The sequence below is a fragment of the Molothrus ater genome, chromosome 3 (genome assembly GCF_012460135.2).
Source record: "Molothrus ater isolate BHLD 08-10-18 breed brown headed cowbird chromosome 3, BPBGC_Mater_1.1, whole genome shotgun sequence".
Taxonomy (NCBI): Eukaryota; Metazoa; Chordata; class Aves; order Passeriformes; family Icteridae; genus Molothrus; species Molothrus ater.
The window spans coordinates 50,168,052-50,191,594 of record NC_050480.2 but is presented as its reverse complement, the minus strand read 5'-3'; the positions used below and the strand labels follow the sequence as shown (position 1 = coordinate 50,191,594).

Below are 23,543 nucleotides of genomic sequence, written 5' to 3'. Positions count from 1 at the left end.
TTTAGTTTGCATTTGCATCTTTATTCTACAACACAAGCAACATAAATAGTTTATACTTTTTGTTTTAAAATATTTCCATTTCAGAATTCAGTCAGAATAAAATATACACAAAATACAATTTGCAAGCCAGCTGACAGTGACTGCCCAACCACTGGACACCCAAGGACCATACAAAGCTAGCGGCACAACAGGACACGGTGGACATGGGGAAGTGTTCTTCTGAAGAAGAGCAGAAAGGTAGAGGGAGGAAACATGGATGAGACCAAGGAATTGCAGATAGGTATGAACTCAGCAGAAGGTAAACCCAATGTAAGCACTTGTTTGACAAGGTAATTTATAGTCTCTCTAAAGAAGTACTATTGGCTCCTCCTGAATATACAGCTAGAGAGATTAAGTCCTGGGAATCGTGTTTTGTGGTAAAATGCTTCCTCTGGCAGCCATCATCATGGAAATAGAATTTGATTTTTTTTTTAAATTTTCAAACAGAAAATACTTAGATCTTTGGTGAAACGGAGTGTCCACTCCCTTTGGCTTGCTTTCAGTTCTGGTTGAAGGGCCATAGAAGTATGTTTGCAGTCTCACAAAAATGACAAAAGTGGGGGGAGGGGAAAGAGGCAGAGAAGAGGAGGTGGGGGGAACTGAAAGAAGGTCCTTGCTGTTGTCATTGCACACCTTCAATCCCTTGCTCCCATCTGCTATAGCAAACAGCATATGCTACAGGCTCTGTCACCACCGTGCTCTGCCCTTCCTGCTGTTCTCCCTTTGGTATCAAGTCCTGTCTTCCTCTGCAGAGTGGGGGGCGCAGGGGTCACATCCTGATTGTGGAGGAGATATTTGTCCCTTGCTTGAACCTGTGTACCTGTGCCTGTCTGCCAGCTCAGCTCTCTCACTGCAGCGTGCTGCTTGTGGAAGTGTGGCGCTTCACCACAGCCCAGATAGACCAAATGCATGGACAGGAAACAGGGCCCTGATCTCCATGGGAGTCAGACAAAATTTACCAAAGTACATAAACTACCTTTTGAAAAGTGGGATGTTGGGGTAAAAGGATTGAATAGATCCTGTTGCCATGTTTCTTAACCAAAAATGCTTTCCATAAACTCAGCTCCCTGATTCAATGTGGCAGTGTAGACTATGCAAACCTCAACTTGTGATTTTGCCAAAAATTGGAATTTGAGGGATCTGGTTCCACAGGCAAGCTCATTATTGCATTAATCCAGGATCATACAGAATAGCTCCACTAATATCCACAGAATTAGGGCATTTCTTCTTCCCTCTGCTTTTAGTTTTCAGCTTGGAGACCTCTGAGCACTAAGTGAAAAGACTGATGCACACTTAGGCCATGTGTGTTTTCATTTTTTCTTTTTAAAAAGGCAGCACTGCTGGCTTTTTAAATGTTTGGCCAAAACTGTTTGTTTAGTATCATATTAGTGTCACATTAAAGTATGTGTTCTGAGGGGAATTAGTGGAAATGACTTCTTCCTTGCAGTTGTACAACTTCTGGAGTCCCAGGCATGTTGCTGGTGAGGGCTGCTGAGACCCTTTGGTGACATCCCAAAGAAGCTCCGCTCAAATTAGGGAGGCTCAGTGAAGAGGGATCACTAGCTGCCACATGCTTTTATCTACATTGCATAAAATCCAACATTTGTGCTTCTGTGCATGGTAAATTGGTCCTTTACACTAAAAGAAGAGAAACTTCTTTTGGTAAATTGATGGTATCATCTTACTTCTTTAACAACTGTGGACTGATCAGCAACTGAAAAAAACCTATTTAATGTCATATACCTGCACAAAGGTCTTCCCATAAATTACTGTGACTGGAGTAATGAATAAATAGTCTGCTTAGACACCTTAGACATACGTTAGTATAAAGGTGGGGGGGGGGGGAGAAGGAAGCACTTCACTTCTTTTGTAAATTAAAAACAATTTAGCACTGAGAAATGGCATTTATTTCTAGAATGGATTGCTGAAGGTGGCAATAGCCAAACCACATGCACAATTTCTCAACAGGCTTCTATACAGATGAGCTAGGTGAAAAATAAATCACTTTGGCTTGCTGGATCTGTACAAAAGTGAGGGTTCTAGTTTTGCAGTACGGGGTTGTGTAGGACTGTGTGCTGGTTCCTGTAGATTTTTCAAGCAGGAGGTGTATGGAGGACAGCAGCAGAGAGGGTGACACAAAAAACTTTACAGGACTTCCCCTTTCCGAGAACTTGTGAATCCGTGTGTAGGGACTGAAGAATTCAAGGACTGAGTCCTAAGTATTTAAGATCCCTAGCTACTTAACCTCCATAGATTTTGACAGCTTTGGCACTTTGAGTGTGGGCCCAAACCGTGAAGAAAGGTACAAAGTGGAGGCAGAACATGGAGCTGGACTCTACTTTCTAACTTGTTTGCCACTGGGTTTCATGCCAGTGCTGTGCTGGGCTCTGCAGTGTTGATACCAACACTGAGATGCTGCTATATAAAGTACAGGTGAAGACTGCACATGGTACTTAGAGGTGGGGGTTTTATCTTTGGTGAGTGAGGATTTGTCAGTGAATTTTACATAAAGGTTTAAATTTTAAACAAAACTTGAAGCTCAAATTGAAAGGGAAAGCACCTTACAAGTCACAGGTGTAAACTGTGCTTGGCTTTGACACGAGCAAGCCACAGTGCAGATGACATAAATTTTTCATCTGTGATGAGGCAAAAGCTGTGTTGCCTGTGCTGGGAGTTGTACAAGGAAAGTATTGCCCAGATCTGTCTAAATCTTTTTCTAATAATTATTTCTATATAGTAAATTAAGTCAGTTGTTCTCAAATGAGTGTTTATCCCTAGGAAAGTATTACAACTCTATTTTAACATAGTGGTGGTAATTCAATGGCTGCTGAATGCTCAGAAAAGGTACCAGAATAACCATGTTAACCATTGCTGGTGTGACACAAATACATAAAACAGCAGATAAGCATGTTACTAATGTGGATAGCTCTCTGAAAATATGCTGGATACCCAGAATATGGCAGTGATTGGAGCCACAGGTATCTGTACATATACATGTCAATCATCTCATATGACTGCATATGTTCACAGTGCAGAATGAAGTGCAAACATATGCAATGACCTGAGACCGTGTAAGTTGGGGTCAAACCCTGCCCCTGTTCTGTAGGAAAAGGATTGCTCTCCTGATGAGTGCTCTGCTTTTCTCAGCTTTAAATATTTGCACAGTGATGAGCTATTTCATGTGCTTAAAGGTAGTTGATGCTGGGCAGCAGCAACTTTCTCTGTTAGCAATTGCCTACGAGATTTTAAAATGAGATGTCCTTGCCTCTGCTGGCTGCGGTGGCCCTGAGGAGGGCAACGTGAATTAGGCAAAGGCAGCAAAGGTGCAGCTCTGGTACCTGAGAAGGATGTCAAGCTACCACATCTTCTTTTTTAAAGCATTTCAGTTGAGCAAAATTTACTGGGTAATCATTTTTAAAAACAACTGGCCAGTTAAAAAAAAAAAAACAAAACAACCCAAACTCAGCTCCTATAGAAATTTATGTGACCAAAAAAAGTAAGGGCAAGAAAAGAGAAGAATGTGGTCATTTACCAAGGCAAAGAGCAAGCTCAGGCTGTAGTGCAGAGAGAGTGGTTTGCTCAATGTTCAAGTGTTTGGTTCAACAGTAAAGCTGCCAATACTCTGCCACTCATGAGGTTATAGAGCTAACAGCAAGGATTTGAATGGGATACACACATGGATACCAGGACTACTACTGCTACTGACTGAGTGGCTTCCCCACTCACAAGCAGAAAGCAGAAAAGCCACTGTAGCATGGACATGATTGGGGTGTGCAGTGTAGGAATTCCCCTTCTAGAAGCTTAGGACAGGCTGATGCAAGCCCCCCTTTCCTGGGACTGCTCTGGCAGACTTCTCCTTTGGGCTAAAAGCTTGCTTTATGAGGTCTGAAGGCATCATGCTGGCAGTCAAGAGCCATGAAACAGGCCACAAAGGACCTATGAAATGGTGACATCACACATTTATTATTCTACTTCTTTGGGGATTACTGATGTCTACAGCTAAACTAGCAGAAAAAATGCTGAGAATCTGATGAACCAACTAATATTTTTTATTTGTTTATGTCTTGAAGGTGCATCAGAAAGCTTTAACTTCTACATCTCATGGTTGTGGTTACTGAAGTGGCCATGGGCTGCTCCCCTCACCTGGAGCTAGCATTTTATACACACAAGGAAAAGGAAGAGCAGCACATGCTGAACCTTGCTCTCTAAATTGCTCTGTAAATAATTGCTGCATCAAATATTCCTTCTCCCCTCCTTCTAAATTACATTTCTGGAATTATTCAAAGTTACTTATGACCTTTTAGGGAGGGGTCTTAATGAGCAGAGGCACTGAGGGTGACAATGGGCACTTAATGCATAATTTGAAGGACAAAGCTCAAAACAGGCCAACAGCAACACAGCAAATTTACTTGTCCTCATTTTCCAATGTGGTATTTGTAATGTAAATAGTTAAAAGGAAATTACATTTTAGGCCAAGATGGTGGCTAATCAGGTAACACTAGGTTATACTGTGTTCATGAGCTTGAGGGAAGTGGTGGTAATGGTACTGGCACCCCTAAAGTTTTTTTTACTGATTTACAGAAGGATTTTGTATTGCAACCACAATGCAACCATGGTGTTTCCTAGATTCTGGGACCTCTTCTGTAGTCCTGAATGATTTCACTGGTACTGCTATCAATTTTATTTCCCCTACATAATTTAGGAATTTGCTTTAGTTTTAGATCAGTACAGCAAGGACTTGCATCCATTCAATGCATTTTTAATTAAAACCATCAGAGTTGGCTGCTTTGAATATGGTTTATTATTCTGATTTCTGCTGTTGCCTAATTAATGTACTGCTTTAAAAGCAGCTCTGTATAGATGCCAAATAAAAACTTTAACAAAGAATGTAACCAACTTTCACTCTACCTAAAGATGCATAAGAAAGACATGGCAACAGAAATCAAACTGTGCTACTGCTCTCCCAGATACCAAAGCATAATCTAACCTGTCCCTGAGGAAGTATTAAAACTGTTGGGGGAAAATTGACAATTGAAAACGTTGTTAAATTAGTAATTAATAAAGTCAGTTTACGTGGTAGAAAAGAGGTGTTTTTACAGAATTTTAATGTCCTTTAAACAATTTAGCAAAAGGAACTTTTTAAAGCAAGAGAAACAGCGTGACTGGCACTACAGAAAGTAATGGGACAAATACTCCCTGCACAAGACTAGCAGGTGACAAATGGGAAGAAGGCAGCGGAGGGAAAGGCAGGAGGATAGTGTCAGACTCTTTGTAAACAAAGCAGCTTGGGAGATGGCTGTTCAGTGGAGCTTCTTGGCTCCCTCTGTTTTTCCAGGTTTAAGATGCTAAAAGCAGTTCGTTTTGCAAAATCCAGGCCTTACACAAAGAGATGACATTGTAAGGATGCTTTGGAGCAGGGACTGAAGCTGTATATTTAGTTGGCATGCACATTTTAAAAGCCTTGGAGAACAGCATTAAGGGGTCACCCAAAATTAAAATTAACTCATTTTCAACAAGTTATCAACAAATGATAAGAGTATGAGATGATAGGAGTATGAGATGAAATGTCCCAAGGGCTGTGACATAACTTGTGCAGCAAGGTAACCCTTGCTCTGTATAGTGTGAAAAGCATCACATATGCATTTGACAACACAATAGTCAATCCTCCCCCTTCTCTTCCCTCTTACTAATAACAGCAAATTGTAATAGTCCCAATAGGAGTGCTGCATGGAGGGGGGATGTACCTCCATGAGGCTATGTCCTTTTCTATTTACAGCAGCAGACAAGAAATGAGAGAGAAACAGGAAATATACCTCCCTTTCATACCATTTTCCATCTTGCTTCAGCTCCAAGTAGAGTGACCTTTAACCAAGGTGATAAGGGTGTTCCTGGCTACAGCAGCTCGACATAAGCAAACATAAATTTCCAGCAGAATAACAGCTGCAGTGGTGTTTAAACTGGAGCACTTTACTCTGCTTAGTTGAATGCTGGATACTGGCACATGCTGGTATTTGCTGTGGTGTGTCTTCCCCACAGCTTCACAGGAAAGAGCAAAACAAACTTTCCTTTTGCCCTTAGAGGGAATTAGACATGTGGCAAAATGCTCAGCTGTAGGCATAGGTGAAGAGGCAGCCAGTGTGGTGCTGCAAAGAGGGCAGTTTGACAGTGCCATTTCTCTTTGAGCAATACTCCATAAGAGCAATGAAAGGATCAATAGTCTGTGCTTGGTTCACCCATTTTAGACCTGGGATTCTTTAGCTACTCCAAATGTGACTACAAAGGCTCCTCTTGGAGCAAAATAAATTTCCACTTTCTCTAGTGAGCAACACATTTAGTTACTTCAATAATCTTTATCCTTTCTCATGCCAATTTTTGAAGGGAAGATGTTACCCTAAAAAATGTCACCTTCTTACTTGTCCTATAGCCCTCACCTTTTCACTGACTTGGATTTGTTTATTTATTTTCTAAGTTAAATAGCTCTACTGACCTGGTTTGACACCCCCATGACAGTTGCACTCACAGCTAACTTCAAGTGCGGAAGTTCTGCTGCAGTTTCTGGTGGCTCCCACTGCTGCAAATTTGAATTAAAATGAAGGCAATGAAATGCACCTCTTCTGGTAGGAGCCTGATTAACAGACAGGTTCTGGGTTCTGGGGCCATGCCAGATCCTCTAAACAGACTCATGCTTTGCTTCCTTTGCTAGTGTGAGTGAGGGACACACAATCTCAGGTGGACAGACAATATAAATTGACAAGCTCGTTGTTTCTTAATTTCTCACCAACAAATAGGCAATTAATGAACCCCAAGTATTTCTTTGCTGTATACCTTGCATGTCTTCTGCCCTTTGCAATGAGCACAGCTTGGTTTAAATGATGATATCGTAAACTCGGCCCACTCTTCCCAGCCATTCCCGTACTGCCTGGCGGACACGGATGTCTGTCACGTGGCAAGTCAGCTGGCTGATACAGGGAAACACTGCTGGCTGCAGGGCTGTGAAAGTTTGGTCTGGCAGAGCCTGAATCTGGTTGAGAACTGTCAGCACCATGTTGGTCCATGCCTACGAAGAAATTTGATTTAAGAAAACCTCTTTAGAAGACCTTTCTAAAAAGGTGAGCCCAGTGGTTGAGGCAGAAAATAAGGTATCTGGTGGCTGCAGCCTCATGGAGCAGACTGAGTAATGCCAGCATATTCATTTAATGTTCCAAAATCACTTGACTTTGTATTGCAGGTATCATGCTCACCCTTTCCTTTTTTTTGTCCCACAGTGAACAAAACCTGTCAAGTTTGATGCTTTAACTGATTTGTTCACTTGGACATGCTAAAAACAAGCTTTTGTTTAGCAAAAGAAACCATTATTTTTCTCTGGAATTAACAAAAAATCCCATTCTTAAGTACAAAAGCAATGTGTCAAGCAGCATAGCATTTTCAAAAGCCTTCAGAGGGCTACAGCCCATAGCAGTAAGCAATGAGTTTGCTGTAGGTTGTGAGTTCTCAGGATTAAGGGCAGCTTCGGCCCCAGCCACAGAAGCACTCTTGACAGCTGAGTTAGTATATATGCCTGATGACACTTCGCTGAAAACTGACTTTCTTTTAATAGGGCAGAATCAGGTTTTTATTAATTCCAGCTCCTAAAGATTCAGTCCTCGTCATAAGGACTTCATTATATAATACAATATTGAACAAAAATATTATAATAATGTAAATGTTTTTATATATTGCTATTATTATTAGCCTTCTACAAGAATGTCCTACCTGTATCTGGGCCTCTGCATCCCTAATAGATATATTCAGGGAGCTGACTGTGGACCCTGAACGGGGTCTCTTCTCTTGTCTCAGGATCTCTGGACCAGCACTGAATGAATGCCTCATTTGACCTTGATCTAGAAGATGTTGAGGCCGCTGGAGTACAGGTGAGTCTGGTCCTCTTGAACCCAGGAGTTCCCCTTTCTTTTCCACTTTGACCTCTTTGGTGAAGGATGTCATGGCCTGTTGCTGCTTTCTCTTCTTGTATTCTGTCATAAACTTGGAGATGGTTTTGTCAGTGGCTATGGTGTAGATCTTGTTACCAGCACTCTCCCACCATTCTTTTTTCTTGATTTGCTCTTTTTTTTCTGGTTTAGGACTCAGGGGTGGGGGTAGCAGCAATATTTCTCCACTCCCTCCTCGAGGCGTCAAGCTGTCTCCCAGCTGGTCCCTGATTTGACTTCGGTCATCTTCTGATGGTGTGTCCTTTCCAGACAGCCCTCCAGTTGATGGGGTGGAGGTTTCTGAGTGAAAAGATGGCAAAATGAAGAAAGAGTCACCTTTGAACACTGGAGGCTCCTCTACATTGTTCTCCAGGTCCAGATGCATTTGGATGTAGTTGTTGCACAGTTCCATGCAGAGCTTGTGAAGCCTCTTGATCAGCCAGCCCCAGTCTGCATTGCTGACCGGTTGGACGCTCAGAGATGGGATTCGAGCCCTCCACTGCCTCTTCTCCTTCCCTCGTGGGGGACTGACCTGGGCAGTTTCTTCAAAAATGTCTTCATCTTCTGAAGAACACTGCTGTGAGGAGTCTGTGCTTCTGTCATCATCTTCAAAGAGGATCTTTTTCACTTGCTCTGCAGTGATGTTCTCCTGGTTTGTCAGGATTGCACAAACCAAGGCGTGGAAGTAGATGTTGAAGCTCATTGCTGACTGGCGATACAAGTTGGCAGCTCCACCAATGCCAGACACTTTTTTCAACAAACACTTCAGCCCAGGTCTGGTGTCAAACTCTCTGGCTGTTCTATAGGAGTCCAGGAGTAAGTCAAAGATCACAGCCAGGTTTTGCATGGAGATGTACCTGAGAAAACCAGCCAACTTGTTTTCTGGTACTTGTATTGCCATTTTCTCCTCCAAGTTAGAAGGGCCTTTCACAAATTCTTCCAGTAAGATGTCATATAAATTCTGGAGCAGTACTTGGTGGGACAGCAAGCTCACTACTATTGTCCTGAAAGGAATACTTGGTAAACCAAGCATGGAAGGAAAAAAAAAAAATCACAGAATATTAAAATGGTGCATTGTGCTTGTACTAAGAATAAAAGCACACTAAGATATTTCGGCCAGCTATATCTGAGGAATTAATTAACACACAAATTATTCTTCTACCAACATGTCAGATAATCTTTATTTTGCCATGAAAAATTGGGGCCAAAACTAGATTACTACTCAGGTTCCATTTCCGCTAATGCCCAGGAGTACTTCTTAAAAATAAACCATGAAGAGGTATCCAACCAATAAAGAAACATGTACAGAAACATCAGCAGTGCAATGCGGCATGCAAAGAAGCTGAAGTCTGGCTGAAGGCACATTTCACTGCTTGCTCTTAAGACTTCAACTTGAACACTGAGAACCTAGCATGGACATACCTATCCCTAACCCTGTTCCTCACTTACGATACTGGGTGATTCTTAGCTGTGCTCCTGTTAGAAGGATGCTGGGAGTTGTTTTAGCCCTCACTGATGTTTGATTTGCACAGGGGACACAACAATGGTAAATGCCTCTGACCAAAGTTTTCAGGTCTTTCACCAGTAAATAACACTGAGAGGCTTACAGGCAAGCAAGGCTTGGAAAAAAAGACAGGATTGTTGTTTGGTATCTCATGGATTTCAAATTATAAACCTATCTTAAGATCTATTATTAAACCTATCTTAAAGTATTTTAAAAAGGTGTAAGATTACAGGACAATGTTCTAAATGAAGCTGATGCACACAATAATACTTTGATGTGATGGGTCAAGTTTTAATTAGCACAGCTATCAAGTAAGGAAGAGATTTTTCAGTTTGCTTGCAATACTGAAGTTTTAGGTCAATTCAAAGCAAATCTTCATGTAACATGAGAAGTTCAGTTGTAGACCTTTGACATTTTTGTTGCAAAAATTATACTGCTTTCATTAAACAACTTTCAAAAGTGTTTTGGAACACCAAGACAAAAAGCCTTTTTTTTTTGAGAAATCCTATTAAAACCCAATTTTCAGAATACAACATTTTTTAAAAAAGTTCAGGAAAAACTGTTATCCAGTTACATTCCCTGTGTCACTTTGCCTACCATGACACAGCTGATACATCATTAAGATTTAGTTGTCTTATTATTAGTCAGTGATAAAATGTTAATGATTAGCACATACAGTTGAGCTCTTTATGGGGAAGTAGTTTTCTGCTGTAAAAATCATTAGAAGCTCTGACTCAAAAAAGCTCTTAAGAGCATGTATAAAGTTAAATGAGAGCTTGCAGTGATTTCAAGCAACTAATCCTGTTCCAAAAGCAGGGTCAGGAATGAAGGAGATCTGCTTTCCTTGTAATAGCCAAAAAAGCAATTTACAAGGACAGTATAAAGTACTGCTCAAACCCAAAAGAAAAAGAAACTGGTAGAGAACTACATGTGAAAACACAATGGCAAAGCTGGTTAAGGATAGTATTTTCTTACTCTGTCCAAAGTCTCAAACTGAAATATATTATTATTTTTCAGGAAGAAGAAAAGCTCCCTTACCCCAGCTTCCTGTGAAACGATGCAGCATTAAGGAAACAAAACCAAAAGGGAGAAGTGAAACCCTGCTAAGGTTAAAGTAAAACTTTTGGAAAGGCCACATTTACTATCATGCATGATTGCCATATTACTGCACTGCTGTAGCAAATAATATGAAAATAGTGGCACAGTCAACTTGTGAGCTGTGTTTTGGTGATGAGCATTGCTGGGACAACACTTGGCTATGGGCATATACACCTTTAGCAGTTGGCTGGACAAAGCGCAGTGTGAGAGCATTCGGAGTTTGCATTAATTGCAAGCTTTATTTATTTGTTTTAAGACAAGCAAGACCCTTGCTGCCCTTACAAACACAGCCTGTTAGATTGCATGGCCTTAGGTGCTATGAGACGGTGAATATTCCAGTCTTGCTTTGCATTCATGGTAACAAGAAGAATGACCTGCTAGCCTTTGGATAAAGTAGATATTTCCCCCTGTAAAGGAATGGTTTAACCTGTGACCTTTAAGCTTTCTTTGTCTCTGTGCAGGGGCCTGTTCTCTGATGGTGAGGCAACAGAGCACCTGCTCTCAGGGGAAAACTTCTGTACAGCAGTGTAAGAGACATCTTGCATGGTCTTTCTTCCTGTCCCTCCAAAGAAGGACCATCACATTCTGGCTCCTTGTTGCAAGCAGTAGTTTAGATTTGAATGGTATAAAACCATGTTTGGTATCTTGTAAAAGACAATGCCATGCCATTATATGCCTTGCAATACAAACACAAACCCTGAATGCAGAATTCTGATTCTTGGCCCAAATGATGGTACAGCAGTTGTTTAAACAACCACGTGCAAGCAAAAGGAAATATTCTTTTACAGGATCAGACTGTAGTGCAAACAGAGGAATTTTTCAGGTGGTAACACAACAGAAAGACTTCCACAAAAATAATGTGCCAAGCAAAAACAACGCTCCCTAGCTCAGTGTTGACAGCCTTGCAGTTTTGGATGTGGTCTCTTCAGTTTATAATGCCCCAGATCATCCATTACCTTTTTCTACCTTCTTAACCAAGTAATACTGAATTTAAAAGACCCTTAGTGAAGCAGACATTGCATTTGCTAGCTGTCACTAAAACCACAACAGTGTCACAAAACCTAATTTGATCAGTGTATTTGTTTTTGTTGATGAGCCCTATGGGGAGGTATGATTTACCAGGCTCAGTTCACATCTCTTCCTGTTCAGCAATACTTTTATCTTGCTTTAAGTGACACAGTGTCTTCCGTGGAAGATATTTTACCTTCTCTGGTTATGCCCATTTGGTTTCTTATCTGGTGGCAGGTCAATGATGAGCACACATGACTGGGCATGTTCAAACCCTTCCTTGTTGCTCGGGGTTTTTGGGGAGCACTGAGTCTCCAGCATAAAGACCTAGAAAGCAACAAGTTACATAAAACAATCAGTTTAGCACTTGCAGTGGGTCTGGGGTGGGGGAGGGGCTGGGAATAGGATTTCCTGCAGTGTGAAATATCTGTCATTCTGAATTATTTTACCCTGATAAAGAGAATGCAAGGTATCCCCCCAGGCAGACCTTTCCTGGAGTATGCTACTTTGGTAAAACAGCAATGGGCTGCCTCCAGACATCTAGCGGGGTGCAGGGCAAAGGACAGACATATTTTTCTTTGAATTTGTTTAAGGCACAGCACCAAATGCCAAACCAAGCTTTCTGCTGTCTGTATGCTTCTATCTGAAAGCACCACGTACAGTGGAGACAAGGATCTGTTTGCACAGTTAGCCAGCTGCACCTAGAAAGGTTGGTTGTTGGAAGGATTATTTTCAGCCATGAAGATACAACAGACACCTAATATGCAATCCTTTGGGGGTGTGCTGTGATTTAACCACAGACAGCAACTAAATGCCAAGCAGCCATGAACTTACCACACCCCACACCCCATCTCTCTCAAGGATGGGGAGGGGAATCAGGGAAAAAAAAGATAAACCCCATGGGTTGATATAAGAGTGGTTTAACAATTTAAATAAAATACAGTAGAATCAACCACCACCACTACAAAAAGAGCAACCAAAAAAGAAAAAAAGAGGGAAATAAAACTTGTACAGTACAGTACAGTTGCTCATCACCCAATGACTGATGCCCAGCCTGTCCCTGAGCAGCCCCTGCCAGACAACTCTCCTCATTTACATACTGAGCATGACACTCTTTGGTATGGGATATCCCTCTGGCCAGTCTCCAGTCTCCACAGCTGTCCTGGCCATGCTCCCCCTCAGGCTTCTCGTGTCCCTCCTTCCTGGCAGAGGATGGAAAACTGAATGGTCCTTGACCTAGTGCAAGCACTATTCAGCGACAACTAGAACACCAGTGTGTTATCAACATTATTCTCATACTAAATTCAAACCACAGCACTGTACCAACTACTAGGAAGAATATTAACTCCATCCCAACCAAACTCAGTTCAGTGGGAAACAGGGCAACAACTCTCAATTGCTGTGGCTTTGTTTTGTAGCTTCATAGTTGTAGTAAATCCTCACTGCAGAGGACTCAGGGAGTGCCACTGATAGTGTCTACAAGAAAAGTATTAATGTTACATTGCCTGCTTTCTTAAGTTCTGCATCTTTAAAACTTAATTTAAAACACATTTTCTATTCAAACAATGTCTGCCACTACCACATTATTTGTGATCACCAGTCCTGGTCTGTGTGTCTCAGATTCTCAAGCAGCATCAGAGTATGATTTATCAAGTCAGAAATTGACACCAACATCTGCTGGCTGTTTTAATCTATCTGCTTTCCCAGGCTGAAACTGTCATATGGTATTTACAGTTTTATGGTACCCTGCAGGTTATTAGGTTCAGTCTGCTGTATTTCAAAGAACTTGTTTCATATAACCACTTTCACAGAATGAATAACCTTCATTGTAGTCAAAAGAACCCTAAGAAGGTTCCAAGTTTGCTCTGCTGATTCTGATTAGGAGTTAGTGAATAATTTGTTAAATGTCAGCATTATCCTCTAGTTCCCAGTAACCCTTTTTCTTCTTTGCCTATAAATACCTAGGTATTTATAGAGAAAAATGCTTGGATAAGTTAATCAAATCTTGTTTTCCTATTTTCATATCACCATCTCTGTTCTAGTGCAATTTTTGTCCTTTGAATTTATCATTCCTTAACAGAGTATTCATAAATCTATGTGACATTCTTGATGAGGATTCACAGTGACACTACTATTTCCCTTTCTCTATCAGAAACACCTCCACTAATGTATCCTGGCAATTTTTAAAATTACATTACACAGTAGGATCATTGTCAGTCTTCTCTAGATACCCATGCATTTTTTTCCCATCCTAGGCATTTCAAATTCCTGTCTACAGGGTGACAGTTCTTATGTTTTCTGTGGTTTTTTTTCCTAGTTTTTGTTAATTTTTCTGAATCCTACTATTAGACAATTGATGTTAGCCTGGTGATGAGAAAGTCCTTGCCTGTACAGTTGGTGAGGAAGATGGTGTAAAAAACACACCTTCATAAAGAAAACTCCAAGTTTAAAAGGTTTTCTGACTTCCCCTGAAAGATCTGTCAGTACCTGCTGTGCCATGGCTCTGATCCTCCAGTACTCAGCCTCGGCACTTGGTGAGAGGGAGGGGGCTGCCACCTTCACTTCACAGGCATCTCCACTGAAGCTTTCAGTACCACTGTGGAAATAGCCCAACAGGTTCTACAGGGAGACACAACATCAGAATTTCACTGTGCAGTAAACAAATGACTGTTGCCATTTCCAGCCTGTTTGTGTGAAATACAAGATTCAGTGATCTTTGCCATCCCACCAGCTGGTCACCTGCCATCTAGAATTAATAGATCCAATGTAAAGGCAGCTTTTTATGGATGCTGGTCTGCAAAGACTTCACAGGATTTTTTGTTTACAAAACAGACAGTGAATTTAAAATTAGTCTATATGGAGCATGCAGCAGCAAAGCAACATTGTCTTCTACCTAGTTTTGTAAATCCAGAGGAAGAAATTGATCAAAAGGGAAATTTTCACCTATTGAACTCTTCTGATTTCATACTGGCAAGGCAATTTAAAATAAGTCTGAACTGAAAGCTACTAGTGTGGTCTGTATACATTTAGAAAAACTGATTTCAACCTCCACTATTGATCCAACATGTTTAATTGGGAGTTGACAAATTATCAACTTGTCAAAAGTTAGTGCATCCATTGTATGATTACATTTTGACTGATAGCAAAATGGCAGTTTTACCTTTACTGGCTCCAGAGTGGCAGAGAATGCATCCTGCAAGGCACAACATGCAAGCCTCCACATCTCTTCAGTAAAAACAGGCCCTGCTGTCACCAACACATACCTGCAAGGACACAGGAAAATGCTACCACATTCAAGAAGGAACTAGACAATTCTTACTCCTAAAAGGAGAAGGTTGAAAATACCCTTTGGAAGTGTCCAAAGCTAAGCTGGATGGGGCTTTGAGCAACTTGGTCTAGTGGAAAGTTCTCTGCCCATGGCAGGAGAGTTGAAACTAAGTGATCTTTAAGGTCCCTTCCAACCCAAACCATTCTATGAATCTATGAAAACAGAACAAAAGGCTTACTCAGTAGCTAGCTAATGTTATCCAATCTCCTCAGTTGTTATCCTGACCAATTTTTGTAATTACACTATAGTTTTAACTTTTTTTTCTCCTTTGTTTTTCCTCTTTAAGTAGACATCTTGCCACAAGAACCACACACTATGTAACTGTATAAATGCACGGCTTATTTTGATTATGACTGTAATAACTTGAAGACTGATAAAGGTGCTAATTGCCTCTAAAGACCTGTGAATGCCAAGAGAAGACCCTTTTCCTTAAGGATCGATTATTGACTAACTATATATAAGTACTATGCAAATGCTTTTTTTGAGAATCATGCATGTAGTATTGCCTAACATCACAGGTTCTGAAGCACACTGAAAACAGCCAGAAAAGGTTAATGACTGTAAAATCTTTTATTCCCCTAAAAAGACCGAAGAGGTATTGTAGACTTCTTTTGAGATGTTAACCGACTTATCAGCCCACAAGTTCTTCAAAGACATAGACATCTTTTTTGAATGTGCTAAGAGTGAACAGGTTGGGTTACCTGATACAGGAGCAGCCAACTCTGGAAATAATTTCTGTTGGTTCTGCTACACAGGCTACCAGTAACTTGAAAACATCTTTCAACATAGTATTGATCATATTTTCGTAACCAATATCTATAAGGAAAAAAACACAGACTGGTTTTAACATCATTGCCTTTTCATTATAATTAGAGATAAACAGTCTTGCTACACTTACTGCTATTCAGAGAATTTGCAAAACCAAATGCTTTTTATGCAGCTATTGAAAAATGCACTGCATCAAGCTGAAAGAAGAACATCCTTTTTAGGTTAACAATACAAAATGACTGGACTGAAGTGGTACAGGAGAAATTATCTTAGATCCTGTTTCTGATATTCTAGTTCCTTATGATCAAAGTCTTTGTATCTTCTTTTGGAAATATACTAAAGATTATGATTTTTTAATTTTGAAGATAGCCCTGCTCTGAGAAGGAGCCTGGTCTAAATAACTTCCATAAGTATCTTACAATTTTTTCCCCAAAATTCTAAACTCTAAAGAAAAAAAATCCCAGTCAGAATTTTTTAACTCTCCTCCTATTTTATGCCTGAGCAACCAAAAAAGCAATGAAACCACCTCCTCAAGTAGCTATTCAGCAACATGTCACTGATGACAGTAAAAATAACACTACAATGACATACCTGAGTGTATGAAATTCTGAATGTGCTCCACTACAAGTTCACTGGAAAGGCCAATGGCATGCTTGAAATTAGAAGATGCCACATCCCAGTAAGAGTGGTCACCATGGCTGCGATGGAGCCAAAGAGACATCGTGGGAAGAAGAAGATGTACAACTGCATAAATGCCAAATCCTGGTCCTTAAAATAAACACAATAATGGTTGTATGTACTTGCTTACAAAGCCTACATACTCAGTAAATTTGCTAACTTCTTCCAAGCTGAAGCCTGAGGCAATGCTGAAGGAAAGAGGTTCTGAAACTTTTTTGTGGGGTGAGAATGGCAAAATTTGGATGTAGTTATGAGGTACATTAAGCCAACTGTTTACCTGCGGTCTTTCCCAGCAGATCTGCAGGATTATGTAATTTTGTCTTCCATTTGCTAGACATGAAGCAAACATTTTCTGTGGCTAGCACATTGATAGAGTACCACACCTCTTTATTGTGCAATGAATTTAAGCATATGTTCAATATACTCTTACAAGATGCCTTTTGTCAACAGAATGATGGACTAAGTGGAACAACTTATCAGCTCTGAGGAAATCCCTTTCTAGCAGAGAATGCCTCTGTGCAGCTTTAACACAAATAACATACTTTACAGAAATGGCTTAGGAGTCTAAAAGGTTTGGTTAGGACTCCACTAGCTCACATTTTATCAGGCCCTTTCATTACCAGGTGTCTTGGCAACGTCCCTTAGCAATTCAAAGAGCAGATCCAAAGTAGGAGGCTGGTGCTGACGGGGACAGTTGGATATGGCAGTTGTTAATTCTTCCAGTAGAATAATCCAGACATTGATAAGGCCTACAAGTAGAGAAAGATTAAAAACCATGAATAAGATACTGCTTGACACAGGTGAAATTTGCCCTCAGAAATTATGGAAATTAATAAATTAATTAACTTAAAGATCATGGTTCTTGCATGTTTACTGTTGCCAGGTAATGGTTGTGGTCAATAGCCATTTTTGAAATGATGGTTTCCTTTTCCCTCCCTTTTTGTCAAGTTTGTGTTTTGTCCCATCCTTCCACATCAATACACACCTTATTCTGGTCATACTTTACTATTCCTATTAGCTCAGTGTCTTTAACCTTGTGTAAAACATCCCAAAAAAATACATAAATAAAACCTCATCTCATTACCATTGCAAATGCTGCTCAGAATAGATTGTACTTTCTTAGGTTATGCTTGAAAGTAAGATTCCTGAGGAGACTAGCCATAATTTAACTGGCTCTATTTGGTACTCAGGACTGAAGAGTAAAAATGCCTCATGAGGTATGATTAGGCTGCTTCACATGTCATCTTTAGATGTTGAAGAGGTCACAGAGCTGGACAACTGCTAGAAGAGCAGATAGGATACAGGTGAGCTCTCATCTACACTGGCAAGCAGATATCCCCTAAAATATTACAGGATACAACTAATATTCAATAAAATTTTGAAGATGGTTAGGAATTGCTGCCCTTTAATTTTTCACAGATCCCTTAAGTATCAGCTAGTTCCTCATGATAACATGAACAACTAGAAGGATCTTACACATTACACTCTTAAGTCTCCTTAAAAGGCTAAGGGTTTATTAGGCTAAAATGGATTTTACCTTGGTTCACTAATAAGTTCCTGTTCTCTGTCAGTGGTAGCTATGCTGATGTAGTCTGTATCTTAATGATGCTTGCTAGCTAATTATGTTCTAAAATCAATACAAGAAGGAACTTTTTTTAAGATTCACTGAGCTTGCTGACTGCAAGAATCTTCCTGAGAAACAAGGAAAAAACAGCGGAATCATTACTTCGTAACTAGATTGAGGATTTATTTATTCACACCACTTTCAGAGGGCAGTGTTGTGCCCTGTTTTGAGTCAGTTAGCCTTTAATGATCCTTCTGAATAAGGAAACAGCATAAATGACTCAGAGTGAAATATGGACATTTTCCAGTCTGGGAGAACTGAGTATCTCTAAAACACCCTCTTGAAGAGTCCAGCATGAAATCAAGTACAGTATGAAAATACACTGCAAATATGCCAAAGTAGGTTAAAACATTTTGCCTTATCCTGCTACTGACTTTGAGCACTGGAGTGTCAGGTGAAGACTGCCTTGTGTCTTTGTAAAGTCAGTTTGCCTAGCAACATTCTGACACCATTGCCATGTAAATAACAAATCGGGTCACAGTCTCAGGGCATAGCTCTGACAAGAACCAAAAGGTTTATTTGCTGCAGGGTGGTATTTTTATTGACAGCAAGAGACTGACTGGCAGCGTCACTTCAGAACAGTAGGCAGCTGAGGTGAGGAGACCCCAGGTCAAGTTCCAAGTCTGATTCAAAGCAGAGGCTTCAATGACTTGGATCTCCTACATCCCAGGTGAATATCCTAAAATCCCCTGAGAGAGAAAAACCAAACCAAACCCAGCACAGGAAGAAGTAAAAGGCTGTTTTGTGAAAAACTAGTACTTGTGACTTTCTGGTTTCAGAGAGCAACTTTTCTCTCCTTTATCCAGGGTAGCAGGAACAGGACAATCCATGTGGAGGAAGAGTCTAGATAAAGGTGGTACCAAGGGCCAGTCTGGTGAGGCACATGAATGAAATGCCCCGGAGTCAGCCTGCTTTCTGCCAGATTTCAGCTGACTCTTTACAAAGGCAGCCTGGTTGGAACAGCCCAATAGTCCACATATTCAGAAGTGACTGTGAAGCAAGGGGTTAAGTTAGAAATGTAGCTAGTAAGATGAAGGCCATATATTTTGATTAGGGGTTTAACAAGGAGATTAAGAAAAGAGTAATTATTACCAGATGGGGATAACTGAAGCGAAGACAATATATCATGTATTTGACTTAGCTGTATTCTTAGAAATGACAGAGAACATATGAAGTATTGTAAAAGGGTAGGAACAACAAATACACCTGGCTTCTAACAATGATTGGGCCCAGGAGAGGGAGTTTGGACCGTGACCAAGGAGTCACAAAGTCCTGGCAACCAGATAAAGGTGAAGAATTTACCATGAGGAAGACTTCTTACTTCATCTTCTGAAGTCCACTGACCCATTTCAAAGCCCACTGACCCAATTCAAGAAGATGACTGCGCAGCCGTAATGAACATTCAGCTCATTGTAATAGCAAGTGGGGGCAGGTGATGCATATGTATAGGTGTCTGTATGTCTTTATGACTATGTAGAGCTTTTGTAGATATATGGAGAAGCTACAGTTTTGGAAATTCACACACATCTTTGGAGGGCTACCTCCCAGTGTGCCCAGCGTGCTGAATAAACATGTCACTTTTCAACTTGAATTAGTTGAAGAGTCTTCTGTCCGTGCATCATTTTGGCAACTGCGGCAGGACTCTCCCCTGTTTACTGCGAGACCAGGCTGTGGATGCCTCTAGGTGCCACTGGGATATTCCTGGAGCCACTGGGATATTCCTGGAGAGACCTCCGCTCCCTGTCTGCTCATTGTGGGGACAGACAAAACCGCTGGCATTACGGACAAAGGGTATGTTTATAATTGTAGAAATTAGTCTCTAAGTTGTATGTACGCATGGCTGAGGGGGCAGTTGGTAAGTCACAGGGGAGGCCTTGTGTGCATTGAAGGATTTGGTTGCTGGCTCAAGGGTAATTTGCCATGTCAAGGGGACCCACTAGCAGTTCTGGGGGTGAAGTGGGCAAATTCCTTTGTATTGCTGCTATTCTTTTATTTACTGCTATTTTTGACTCTATATCTGTGTGTGCGTTTGATGAAATATGTGGGTTTTGATTCTTATTATTGGAAATCATAGTTGTCACTGTTTTTGAGGGATATTGTGCATTTCTGAGGTAATACTACTATCTTGTGTCAAAAGGTATAGTTGCAATGAGCTGGTAACTGGCTCATTTCTAAGACAACACTGCTATCTTGTGTCAAAAATTATACTTGCAACTAGTTGTTTTTTTTAGTTGGTGTTTTGGTTTTTGTATTTACTGTGATGTACGTTTATTTTTAATAAATTGTTAGAGGTGGCTGGCGAAGCTTGGGCTTGAGGTGCAAGGGCTCGACTGTCCAGAGAGGCACTCTCTAAGTGGCTTGGGCTTGTACCAGACGAGTTCTTGGCTATAGGAGGAGACTGGGCTGTTATAAATCAACAGGATAGAAAGAGAAAGGGTGTTTTTAGAGGGAAGATATTCAAGCTGAACGAACTGTTATTTAGCTTTTGATTGGGAGTTACCCCAGCTGAGGATTATATCAGAAATCTGTGGAGGTAGAGAAGACCAGGAATAACTCCTTGCTTTTTGTGTAATCTGACAATTTCCTATTGGGTACCTGGGTAGGACTAGGCTTGTGTCCTTCTTCATTGCAAGAGGTGGCATAGAAGGTGGTATTGTATATCTTACAGGTGGAGACCTGTGTGCCCAAGATATTTCCTGGAATCAGAATTCCCACAGTACTATTACTGGGAGAGAGCATGTACTGAATTTGAGATAGTGAATTTAGTCTGTGGAAAAGGTCGTCCCGATAATTTAGATATTTTTGAAGAAGATTGGGAACAGTGCAAAATGAGTTGGAAGGACAACCCCAGGTTGTTTAGTTCTGTGGTCAATTCAATGGTTTAGTTCTGATATCTGATACGGGGTTTTGTTTGTGGAATTCCTGACTGTAGTGAGAGCAATATTTTGTGTAAGATTAATTACAGTGTGGAATTTGTGGAGAAGGCTGCTATTATTTCTGCCGAGGGGCAGACAAGGACAATTTATGGGCAAAAGGTCAACTGAGACCTAGGGCTAGAGAAGCCTGTGTAGAGTGCTGGTGTGGTTTTGAGATTTGTGTGCAGTTTTGGTACATTTTCCCCCTGAGAAGGGAAATGGGGAGGTGTGGTGAGTGTGCACAGTGAAGCGTGTATACATGTGGGCTGCACTTCAACCATGGCTAAGAGAATTAAAGGAATCTCTCTCATACAGTGGTTCGGACTTGATCCATGGGAATTTGTTACTCCAGTAAATCATGGAATAGATAGAAGAAACAAATGGGTTTACCTAGAAGGATTATATAAGACTTCTGGTGGCCATTTAGTGTCTTTAGATTGGGAATTTCCTACAGTAGAGAGTTTAGAATTTCATGAAGGGATACATAGAATAGCTTGCCTCTGTGGACGTTTCTCTGGAGCCCCTGGTTCATTTAGAGGTCGGCATTGTGCATAGGTGTTATTGTAATATAATATTTGTGTACGATGATATTACTGATATTCTGCAAGGCAGCAAAGTGAATGTGTCCTGGGCCAGTGGAAACAACACCTTAATTGAGCTGATTTTGAACCAGAGATTTTAAAGTTGGTATGTCCGAAGTCACACTTAGTACCCGAAGATTGGGTTGTGTGGGAAGAAAAATGGGAAAAGACTGTGAGATTTTGTGAAGCAAAGTTTAGGTAGAGAGAGTGAGAAATAAGAAGCTGAGATGTCCTATGAATAGAAATAGAAATTGGAGGAGAGCGAGTTTTGTAGAGGTTGCTTGTCCAAAGGGCTGCCCTTGTGAACTCTGTGTTTGTTTCTGCTGCATTCAGTGTAAAGAGCTGTGGTACAGATAGACATTTAGGTGGAGGAGATCAAGAGAGTCACTTTGTCATTCATGTTATTTTAAGGAGACAAAGGCCACACAGAGATCTATAAAGATTTTATTGGCAACCGGTCGTGAGGGCCACAGAAGTAACAGGTTGTTTGAATCATTGGAGAAGGGGGTTTCAGGTAATTTAGGGAAGTCAGCAGAAGTAATTAGAGCTGAGTGTGCTCAGCCTATTTTTATACCCTGAGACTTTCAAATCTAGGCAAAGAGAGTTGGGATAAAGTGCTGGGAAAAGAAAAATGGGAACTAACCAGAGTAAAGAAATTTCTAAGGCTAGTCCCTTGGGTTGTATTTGGCACACTGGAAAGAATTGGTGGGCTACAGAGGAACTGAAAATAAAAGGAATTTAATTCCATTTTGTAAACAATGGTGGCCACTTTATAGGCCAGAAGGAGTTGTTAGATGGCCACTGGTTGGAACCTTAGACTATGACACTTTATTGCAGCTGATGTGGAACAGAAATGGTAGGAAGTAACATATGCTGATATGTTCTTTACTCTCCAGAATCATCCTGAGCAGCAGAGAGATTGTAGAATTAAACCTCCCTCTAATCTCCTGGTATTGGCCTTTGAGAAGAAATAGAGAAAATAGAGGAAAACCCAAACGATGTTGCAGTACTTGTTCAACAAATCAACGCTGAACCCATCCTCACCAGGAGGCACAAGAACAGGAATTAGCCAATCTGTTTAGGCCTCCCCCTAAAAACTCCCCCAAAAGACAAGAGAGATCAGGAGGGGATGCAGACTCGGAAGGATTGGAGACCCTAGTTCCAACTCCAGTTCCTTCTTCCCCACATAGCCCCATAGCATCTTGGACTAGGAAGCAAGTAAAGGAAGCATTAAAGAAATAAGCTGAGCTGTCTGCTCCTCCATTTATTATTGAATCACATAAACCATCACTAGTGTTATATCCTCCATTACCTATTAGTGACAGTGAAGATGAGGAGCCCTCCCCAAATGGCCTCACAGTATCCTGGACCAGAAAACAAACAAAAGAAATAATACAAGCACCTTTATGGGCGGTAGGACCTGAAGGAAGGAGGATGTTAGTTAAAATCCCATTTTCTACTATTGATTTACAGACATGGGAAAGGCTTGCCAAGAACTACCAGAGTGATCCGATAGGCACGGCTAAATGATTAAAATATATGATGAAACAACACAACCCAGATTGGGCTGACATTCAATTACTGTTAGATGCTTTGACTGAGACAGAGAAGCAGTTAATTTTGAAAACAGCAGGGAATTTAGTAGAGGATGCTTGTAGAACATCACAACTTGGTGTTAAGGAATTTTTTCCCCTCCAGGATCCATGATGGGATCCAAATATACCAGAAGATTTGGCAAAATTGGAACATTATCGGGACCTTGTAATAAAAGGAATGGAGAGGGCGATCTCTAAAACCATAAACTGGCCAGCCCTATATAAAGTGAGACAAGGTCCTTCTGAAAGTCCTTCTGAATTTTTAGATCACTTGCATGAGGCAATACGTCATTATACATCTTTAGATCCTGATTCTCAGGACGGGATGCAACAGTTAGCAAATTTGTTTTTGACTCAGTCCACAGGGGACATTAGGCATGAGCTTCAGAAGATCCAGGGGCCAATGGGGTGAAATTTAGAAAACTTATTAGAAGAGAC

At 40.8% G+C, this 23,543-nt stretch overlaps 1 protein-coding gene across 2 annotated transcripts in view; it reads right to left on the bottom strand.

Annotated features, from left to right (window-relative positions):
• The window catches only part of ARFGEF3 (ARFGEF family member 3), a 96,688-nt gene continuing 73,145 nt past the window's right edge, over window positions 1-23,543 (bottom strand). For both annotated transcript variants that reach the window (XM_036379416.2, XM_036379419.2), the window contains 8 exons: window positions 17,011-17,139; window positions 16,304-16,480; window positions 15,646-15,760; window positions 14,777-14,879; window positions 14,104-14,235; window positions 11,813-11,943; window positions 7,792-9,022; window positions 1-7,096 (listed from right to left, as the gene is read on the bottom strand). In XM_036379416.2, coding sequence (XP_036235309.1) covers window positions 6,905-7,096; window positions 7,792-9,022; window positions 11,813-11,943; window positions 14,104-14,235; window positions 14,777-14,879; window positions 15,646-15,760; window positions 16,304-16,480; window positions 17,011-17,139 — 2,210 coding nt within the window. In that variant the 3' untranslated portion in view covers window positions 1-6,904. The remainder of the gene's footprint in view (window positions 7,097-7,791; window positions 9,023-11,812; window positions 11,944-14,103; window positions 14,236-14,776; window positions 14,880-15,645; window positions 15,761-16,303; window positions 16,481-17,010; window positions 17,140-23,543) is intronic.